This window comes from Epinephelus lanceolatus, chromosome 14 (assembly GCF_041903045.1).
Source record: "Epinephelus lanceolatus isolate andai-2023 chromosome 14, ASM4190304v1, whole genome shotgun sequence".
Lineage (NCBI taxonomy): Eukaryota > Metazoa > Chordata > Actinopteri > Perciformes > Serranidae > Epinephelus > Epinephelus lanceolatus.
Window position 1 is genome coordinate 16,401,850 of NC_135747.1, and position 10,074 is coordinate 16,411,923.

The 10,074-nt window shown below is 43.2% G+C and overlaps 2 protein-coding genes across 2 annotated transcripts; both read right to left on the reverse strand.

Moving 5' to 3' along the window:
• Positions 1–4,239: 4,239 nt before the first annotated feature.
• On the reverse strand, positions 4,240–5,172 carry LOC144466752 (olfactory receptor 4B13-like). Its single transcript, XM_078174165.1, has one exon. It carries the CDS (start codon positions 5,170–5,172, stop codon positions 4,240–4,242), a length of 933 nt encoding a protein of 310 aa, XP_078030291.1.
• Positions 5,173–7,524: 2,352 nt separating this feature from the next.
• Positions 7,525–8,496, reverse strand: LOC144466753 (olfactory receptor 10J4-like). The gene has a single exon (XM_078174166.1). The coding sequence runs from the start codon at positions 8,494–8,496 to the stop codon at positions 7,525–7,527; it is 972 nt and encodes a 323-aa protein (XP_078030292.1).
• Positions 8,497–10,074: the final 1,578 nt, after the last annotated feature.

The following is a 10,074-nucleotide window of genomic DNA, read 5'->3' on the forward strand; positions in this document are numbered from 1 at the left end:
AGCCCAAATGTGTCCACGGTGGCAGTCAATGAGCGGAGCGAGTCGATCTAGCAGGTCTTGACCAATGAGCAGCGGCTCCGTGTCAATGGTGCAGATGTGTAAGGGGTGGACAAGCGTCATCTCTTGGAACGTGAGGTCGACCCAGGCACGCCTAGTGATGGGTGAACTGTCTTGGGTGCAGCTGGTGATGCTCACATTACAGGCCTCGATCTGCAGGGGTTTGCCAAGGGTGGCCACTGCCCTGGCAACTTCTGAAAAGGTGTTGAAGTTTATCAGGCTGATTTCAGAGCCAGAATCAAGGAGGGCAAGGGCGTTGGTGCAACCCCCTACCACCACTTGGGTGTAGATACGTCGAGCATTACCTCTTCGGACCAGATCGCCCAAGAATGATAGGAAAGGAGGGCGTGGAGTGGTGTGTATGGTAGTTGATGGGAGTGCTTTCGGTTCCCCTGGCTCCGTACCCCAACCTACAAGGTAAACCTTGGCGGTAGAGGGTACAGTTGCCCAGCCTAGTCATGCTGACGGAGGGCCAGTGCCAGCTCCCTTCTGGGAGTCTGGTGGGCCTGGTGGACGGCGGGGTATGTCCAGCTGCTTCACTGCTTCTGACACGCATTTTCGGATCAAGTCCTCCATCTCAGGCTTCATGCCCTTCTCTCTGGAGGGGCTCGGGGTGCCATTACGCCACTTACCTCTTTGGTTTCCCTGCTTGGTGTTCTGTTCTAACCGGCCTCTCCCTCTATGCTGAGAGGTGTCTGGCCGTGACGCTCTCGTTTGGCTCTGGGGTTGGGGATGGCTGCCACCCCCCTGGTTTCGCCGCCCACCCTGTTGGGTAGGCGGTCGCTGCTTCGGGGGTCTACCTCTGACGTCCATTCTAGCATGAGAAACCTCGCTTCCTTCCAGTGCTAAGTCGGCGTCCTCCGAAGCTTGGATCCCCAGGACCCTGGCGTCGACCTCGCGACCTCTAGAGGGACGCATGTGCGTTTCCCATGCCAGCTGTGCATATTTCTTTATTTCTTGCATGGTGAGCCCACATGTTCTGCAGTGCATCGTGACGTCGTAACGCAGGCTCTCGTGGAGGTTGTGGAGGAACAAGGACTTGAAAGCATGATCTTCTTCCAGGCCTGGTGCGTTACGACCCCGGAAATAGGCAGTTCTCAGTCGCCTGAAGTATTCTCGAGGGGGCTCATGTTTCTTCTGCAAGATGGCAAAGGCGCCGAGGGTGGCAGAGGCTTCGTCGGTGTACAGCGAATACTCCTCGCGCAGCGCTTTCCGAAGCGTTGCATAGCGGTCTCGGGTGTTAGGTGGAAGCGTTTCCATGAACACATGGATGCTCCTTGCCGTGGTCTTCCAGACCAACTTAAGTTTTCCCTTGACGTGGCATCAGGTAAGTCAACAAGGAAGCGTTCGACTTCCCGGAAGTAGTCCTCGATGTTGGCGTCGGGGCTATTCGGGTCGAAGCACTCTATGTCCTTGGCAAGAGACTCAAGCTGTTGGGTACGCAGGCCCCGACTGTGGTACGACTGTTGACCGTCCGATTCTGAGCTTCCTGAGTCGCTCGGATCGCTGTAGCGATAAGCACGGCTCCTTCCCCGCGGCCGCGGGGAGGGGGTGCGGTCGACGTGCCGGCGTGGGTTTTTTTTGAAGTTATTAATTTGGTATTATTATGCGTGAATACTGTAATAAATCTGGTATCTTCAAAGCCTCACACGGGACACCAAATGTTGGGAAGAGGAGGAGCTAAATATGATCATTGGCAATAATTCATAATTATTAATTGTTTAATTAATTAATGACTAATTAATTATTAATTAATTAATTAATAACTAATCAATTATTACATAAGCATAATAATCAAATTAGCTTACAGTGGGGCACCACCGAGAAAACCCGGACCAATGATCAGACGTAAATTCAGTCTCAAGAGTGTTCACTTAGGAAGCTAATTCTAGGGAGATATCAGCAACTATAAGATGAACAGGAAGGAGTGGAGCTCAGGCACTGACTTTGTCAACCAGCTTCATCACAGTATACAATGAAAGACCAGAGCAACCTCTCTTTGCAGTATAACAGGGTATATTCACACTGATGACATTAATTTACAACCAACATCAACATTGCTCTATAAACCCTATCAACTATAAAACATTACCGAATCAACCAGCAAGCATCAAGAAGGGTGTGTGTGTGTGTGTGTGTGGGTGTGTATGAGGGTGTGGGAGAAAGTGGGTGAGTGAGCGAGAATGTGTGTGTGTGTGTATGTGTATGTATGTGTGTGTGTGAGAGAGGGCGTGGAAGAAAGTGGGTGAGTGAGCGAGAATGTGTGAGTGTGTGTGTGTGTGTGTGTGTGTGTGTGTGTGTGTGTGTGTGTGTGTCTGAGCGAGTGGGTGTGTGAGAGAGAGGGAGGTGTGTGAGCGTAGCAAGATGGCGGCTGTGACGCTGCAAGCTACGTTACGCAATGGTGGCTCGCCAAGAAAGCACGTGACTCAAGATAAAAGGAGGGGAACCGGTAGAGAGGGAAGTTCAAATTGCTCGGCTCCAAGTGTAGGTTAGTGGAAAAGAGGAAGAGAGAAAGGGGAGCACTCAGAAGTGTGGTCACGCAGGCGGTATTGAGATGCAGTAACCCGTCTGTGTTATGCAGAGACGCGCTCGGCTCAGCTGGTGAGCGGCGTGAATCTGGACATTGAACCAACACAGCCGAAGTACTGATCAATCCCGCGTGCGGGGCGACACAATAGCGGCCCGACAAGGTCGGATCACTACGTATTACAAGCAGACGCAAACGGGCAGAAGAATAACAGACAGCAGCAACACAAGCAATATTTTTACAATATCAATGCAGCCAAAATCGGACGCGGCAGTCCGTATCAACAAGCCCTTACAAAACTTAAAAAGAAAACACACACTAACTAATATCTGCCCAGAGCTAAAGCCTCTTACTGTTGCAGAAGGTGGAGTGATGTGTCGGTCGTTCCTCGTGCGTCCTTTGTTGCGGCAGAGGTGGTGGTTAGCGGCTCACAGCGGCTAACGGGTCCTCGGCGAGGGGGCGAGTCTCTGGCGAGGCGAGTTAATTCCGGCTCGTAGCGGGGAATCACTCGGGGAAAGAAGGGGGTCCTTGTCCTTCTTCTTGAAGCAGGCAGTCCTTGTTATCTACCAAAATTCGCATCCGTGGGCATCCGGGTGAGAGGGTCAATCCGTGGTCTCGTACCGGGCTACTCTGTGTTCCTCGGCGCACAGAGTGAGGGAGAGGAGAGGAGATCAGCTCGACCAGCGAGGGAAATCCGTAGGCCTAAAACGCGTCTAACTGTGCACAGTAATAACTCTTTCTAAAGCGTTCGCCGTGTGGGACGAGTTGCTAAGCTTTAGGAACAGTTGTGGGTACTTCTATTGGCTATGAGGATCGCAGCCAGAAGCGTTTCCCTCAGGCACGCTTTGTGATGATATACCCCGGCGTGACGTCATCGGTGCGGGGTTGGCCATGGCGGATTTCACCCAATGGGAGCTGTGTATTTCAAGGGATCTCTGCTGGTCAGCTGGGGTGCTGTGTTGGGGGTTGAATGAGCTGATTCACACAGAGAAAGGGGGTTGACTGATTCCTTTGTTCTTTTGGGCGCCAACATGTGGTCTCAGGCTTTGATTGTTACATGTAGGCCCAAAAGTTTATAGATAAAGTGTAGGCCTTTGTTAGAAATCCTTGTACGGCACAACATAGCCCTAGAAAAAATGTAATTTGTATTCAAAAAAGTTCAAAGTTATTAAGTGTATTGTTATTTTCTGTATTTCCGAACTTAATTTATTTATGTACATTTAAGCATAACCAATATCTTTCCATCATATTTTTTCAGTTGCCCGGCTCCTACCAAAAATGTTAACTTTGGCTAAGGATTTGTGACATTTTTTATTTGACAAAAAATATGAAATAGCATGTTCAGTTTATCATATTGTCATTTAAACCAGTGTATGGTGAGGCAACATACAGTCATTCATGTTGTCTGCATTATGAGAATCCATTCTATTAAGCATCCTGGGAACATTAGACATGTGGCCATAATATTCTTATACTTGTTTTATATGACATCTTTTATGTCTGTAATCTGATCTTTATTCTCTTTTAGCTTTATTGTCAGAGTTAATTGTCAGATGCCTTAATGCACTATTAGTAGCTTCTGCAGACTACTGTGTTCCCACAAGTCTTTGTTTATATAATCCTAATCATACAATGTGCTGTGTTAACAGATTGTTTTAAGAGATTTTACTCCATGACATCATCCTTTGAATCTGTCTTCTAATTTCTGGTAATTTAAGGCCATACACGAGAGGATTCAGAACTGGAGGGATGATAACAAACTCCAGCGACAGAATAACAGCCACAAATGGATTTATCTCTTCAAGATTATACCGGCTCAAGGTAATATCACAAAATGCTGTGATAGAATAGATCACAAACGAAACAACATGTGGCAGACAGCTCTGTAATACTTTGCCTTTGAACTCTGCTGAGCTTTTCCAGCAAACAAACACAATTCGTGAATAGGTGTACAGGACATAAAAAAGGGGAAGGAAAGCTGTAGTTATAGTCAAAAACATACCGACCACGTTGTTGACAACAGTGGTAACACATGATAATTTTACAATATTCCAGTTGGCACAAAACACTTTCTGTATCTCATTACCACATAGGGGAAGCCTGGCAGACAGACAAATGCATCCTGCCATACCAAAGGCTGGAAAAATCCAAGCCAATGCTGCCAACTTAAAAACTGTTTTAGACGTCATCTTTCTGTGATAATGTAAAGGATGACAAACAGCAACATATCTATCATATGCCATAATTCCAAGAATGGTCAGTTCATAGGAAGCATATGTGTAAATAACATAAATCTGAATGAAACAAGCAAAATGTGAGATCCTGTGAGTGTCAGACAGAAGGTCCATGAGGAATCTGGGGAAGAAACCAGTGGAGCCATACAGAGAGTTGACAGATAAACATGCAATGAAAACATACATGGGCTCATGTAGTGTTTTCTCTCGAGATATCACCACTATTATGACAAGATTAGCAGACACAACAAAGCTGTAGAGCAGGAGGCAAACAACAAAGGCTGGATAACGATAGTGTCCAATGTTCACAAACATGGTAAGGTTAAAGTAAAAGGAAACTGTACTGTTTTCCATTCCACTTACAATAAATCAGTGACTAATAAATGAGTATTTTTGTCCTTGTTGGAAAACTCTCAATTCTCCACTTTGCAGCATCTGTGTAAACAAAAAAAATTAAGCAGTTGTGAGAGCAGATAAAATGCTTCATCACAGGCGCTGTCACATAATGTCATATAATATTGGTTATACCTAGTTTCACCATACTTACTGAACTCGTAATCAACACTCCTCAGGTGTGTTCTACATTTTGTTCACCAGTTAGACCTATAGACACACCACTGGTGTGGGTAATGGGAGGAGTTCACTGTCTTTTATGATGTCTGACCTCACTTTGTCCTACTCTGGAGAATTGTGATGGTAACATAATCATTCAAAATATTAATGTAGTGTCTTGTGAGATAATTTCCTACCTATAAATCCAAAAGACTGAAAGGACACCTTTTGGGATAAAATACATTGTCCATACTTGCAGATCCACCTTCAGTGTTCAGCACTGTCACCAGTATCTGTCATACACTGTCTCAAAATATGAATTGTAATAACTTTGTGGATCCCTGGGCCCTGACTTCTAATCGAATCTTCTCTAATTTCCGATCTGTCCAGTATTTTTTTTCTCTTATGACCAAATACTTGTAAAGCGAATGACCTTTCCATCAGCCTGTGCGGTGCTCTGTGTTTCATGTGAATTAACAAATGTTAGTGTGCTAACATGCTAAAATAAAATGTTAAACATGGTAAACCTTCTGCCTGTTATAACAGTATCCAGCACTTTGCCTGTATTCAGCTCTTGTCAGTTAGCATGTTGGATCTGCATTGAAGGCAGTTAGTAAGAGCTGTTTGAATAGCTGCGCAGACTCGGAAAACAGAATTTTCACCCACTTCTTTTGTTATACTATTTATTTATTTATTTCACATATTTAGGCCTACCATTTGGTGACAATGCGGGTGCAACAAAAAGCAAACATTACACTGCACATTTACATTCACAGCATACAGTGGTATGAAAATGGTTGGCAGCTTTGTGTCTCTTGTCTGTGACTGTGATCTTTGACACACAGACAATCTTTAACCTTAAATACAGACAACATATTAGTTTTTTCATCTGATGCAGAGCACAAGGTGCATGCATTATGGCAACCAGCTTTTCACTGGCTGTGTGCTCAAGTGCAACTATTAAGCTTATATAAACTAGTGATGTGACGTTCGCGAACAAGCTGAGTCTTTGAACCGGCTCTTTGAAGTGAACGAGTGAACCGGCTCTTTAGAGTGAACGAGCCAGTTCCTAATTTCTTTGTTTTTTGCTTTAATTTACTCTGGGCATGACACCAGCCAGCTAGTTTGCATGTTATCCAGCATGCAGGTCGGACACGCTATTTAGACTATAAACTTGTAACTGAGAGCCCTTTTGGCCGTGTTTTGGGATGGGGGGGGGGGGGTGTTGTTGGTTATTCCGGTACAAACGGGACATGTTCTGGACTGTTTTGTGAATGTTTTTGTGTGCGCAACCACGACACTTTATTCACGTCGTGTTGATGACCCCCCTCTGTTAGAAACGAACGCTAGAAAGCTAACTCATTCTCCGCTAGCTATCTAGCTCACGTGATGCGATAAATCCGCAATGAAATTCACTGTGAACCCACTAACAACTTTCTCAGATCAGAAAACCAAAAGTCCCGCGATCCAGACTTAAAACAAAGCGCGATCGTGCTTTTACTGTTTTAGCACCAAGGATATGGAATAAACTCACCCCTTAACATCAGATCAGCTGACTCAGTTCCTCAGTTTAAAAAGTTGTTAAAGACCCACCTGTACGGACTAGCATTTATTTAACATTATATGACTTTGAAGGTGTGTATTTGTGCTTATGTATACATATATACATATGTGTGTATACTGGTATGTGTGTTTATCAGTATGTGTGCATGCTGTGCATATGTGAAGCCTTTATGTGTATGTATGCACATAGACGTGTATGTATGGATGTATGTATGAAAGAGTATGTGTGTTTGTATGGACATATGTGTATAAGTTTATGTATATTTTATATTTCATATACATATACAAATCTTAAATTGCAATTTGCTGCGGATGATGTTCTTTTACTTCTTTGGTGCAACCTTAAATAGAACTAAAGGATGCACATTTAACAATTCAGGTCATAAGCAATGGTTGCATTTTCAGCACACATTTCACTTTGAGCCATTAGTCTATTATCACAATACTGTAGTTAAACTACAGACAATCTCAATTTGTCTAGTCCTGGTTGTTGTGCAAGATAGTTGATAAGGACAGCAGATGCTTTTATCATTTTGCTTTGACATGATTCATATATTTTGTGTATGATTTATTTCCAACTACACACAGCATTCACATGATCAGAGTAGACTCTGGTAATGTGCAGGAAATCTTTTTTGTTTGAGGTTTTAAGCATAATATCTTGAAGATGTGTTTTCTTATTTCTGGTAATTTAAGGCCATAAACAAGAGGATTTACAACTGGAGGAATAATAACAAATTCTAGTGACAAAATTATAGCCACAAATGGATTAATCTTTTTAAGATTTTGTCGACTCAGGGCAGCATCACTGAATGATGTGAAGAGATAGATCAGAAATGAAATAACATGTGGAAGACAGCTCTGTAATACTTTTCCTCTGACCTCTGATGACTTCCAACAAGCAATCACAATTCTCAGATAAGTATACAAGATAAAACCAAAGGGAAGACATGCTATAATTATGGCCCCCAACAAAGCAACAATATTGAGAACAGCATTGGTAACACATGATAATTTTACAATATTCCAGCTGGCACAGTATACCCTCTGTATATTGTTACCACATAGAGGAAGCCTGACAACCATAATAATGCACACTGTAAGGTAACAGGTTGGACAGACCCAAGCAAAAAATGTCAAAGTGTAGACAGTTTTAGAGTTCATCTTTCTGTGATAATGTAAAGGATGACAAACAGCAACATATCTATCATATGCCATAATGCTCAGAATGGTCAGTTCATACAAAGCATATGTGTAAATAATAAAGATCTGAGTAAAACAAGCAGGACGAGAGATGAAATGAGTATCAGACAGAAGGTCCATGAGGAATCTGGGGAAGAAACCAGTGGAACCATACAGAGCATTGACAGATAAAAATGCAATGAAAATGTACAAGGGCTCATGTAGTGTTTTCTCCCGTAATATTATAATTATCATGGCAAGATTAGCAGACACAATAAAGCTGTAGAGCAGGAGGCAAAAGACAAAGGCTGGATAACGGTGATGTCCAATGTTCATGAACATGGTTAGGTTAAAGTAAAAAGAGACAGTGCTGTTTTCCATTCTTTAAATTAGAGGGTATCTCATTTTCAAGAAAAAAGTAAGTATTAATGTCTGCTCAAGTGCAACCTGTTTTTGAAAAATCAACAGTCTTACTAAACTGTACCATCAGCTCCATTGAGCGTTTTGAAAAAAGATATACCCATAAACCCATTTGGCGATATATGGCATATAGTGAGATCTGTGCACAGATAAACCACTACTGTGTGTTCTCGAAGGTGTTCAACATCTTTTATCTTGTCTAGTCTGGTAGATGTCACCACATTATTTCACCTCTGGAGAATTTGGAAAGTTTCCTACTATGCATATTAAACTTTCTGATAGAACTTTTGTTCTTGGCCATAAAAAACCCAGGTATGCGTCTTCCACCTGCACAACTGGAAAGCCACATGTAAATTGCTACTAACGTAGTCTGGAGCAAACCTGGAACATTGTGAACATAAGGCTTACTAAAGCATCACTCTAGACAAAAGGTTTATTAAAGTTTTGGTGACTGAGTTACAATTTAGGGAGCCAGCATATGATTGAGGGCCACTCAGGAAAAATGTGCACATCTCACTTCCACATTAAACTGCTGAGATGTCCATCAACATCCCTATCTATAGCTTTCATAATTCCCACTAGTTGCCATGCAACCAGAGGCTTTCTACAAGTTATCATTCCTAATCTGACAGATACTTGTTTGATACTTGTCCAAAGTTTGACTTTGTAGTCGAATAATGTGTTAAATGTAGGCGATTGAAAGTGACAGTACTGAAGTAGATTGGGGATGATTAAAATAAAATCATGTTCCAGGGCTCCAAAAAATGTTTCTGAGGGCTGCCATTGGCCTGCAGACTGCACTTCAATCAACAATGCTCTAAACCCTTAAGCCATCCCACATGATGCCACCAAGCCAGTCAAATCTCTGCATTCCAGGTAATTAACATTGCAATTCTGTACAGTCAGATGAGAGAGGTGAGAGATGAGTGACAAGTGGAAAGGCGATAAGAAAAATAGAAAGATAGAAATATAGAAGGATAGAATATAGAAAAAGAAAGAAAGTGATACAAGGAGAGAAGACGGAGAGGCGAGTGAGCGGGAGACAGGGAGAAACACAGAGGAAGAGGAAGTGAGCGAGAGACGGGGAGAGAAATAGAGGAAGCTTTCTCAGGTCTCAGGAAAGTAGCCCTGTACATCTTGCCATGTTTGGCTCCACATACAGGTGCGAGGCAGCTTTATCCACAATGAACATAATAAAAACTAAATATCGTTCCAGGCTCACCAATGAGCACCTGCACATATGTATGAGAATGGCCCTAACACCATTCCAGTCCAGATTTAAAATCCTGGCAGGACAAGCTCGAGCTCTGTTCTCTCACTGAACAACAAAACGTGGGCAGAGTGGGAAAAGAGGGAAAGAAAAGCAGTGGGAGTGACGTGGAGATTGTGGAGCAGTACAAGTACCTGGGTGTCCTACTGGACAATAAACTTGAATGGTCCACACACACAGAGGCAGTGTACAAGAAGGGCCTGAGTTGGCTGTATTTTTTGAGAAGGCTCAGGTCCTTTAATGTATGCAACAAGATGCTGCAAATGTTT

Coding starts and splice junctions, on each gene's coding strand:
- LOC144466752 (XM_078174165.1), bottom strand. CDS start 5,172: ATGGAAAACAGTACAGTTTCCTTTTACTTTAACCTTACCATGTTTGTG.
- LOC144466753 (XM_078174166.1), bottom strand. CDS start 8,496: ATGGAAAACAGCACTGTCTCTTTTTACTTTAACCTAACCATGTTCATG.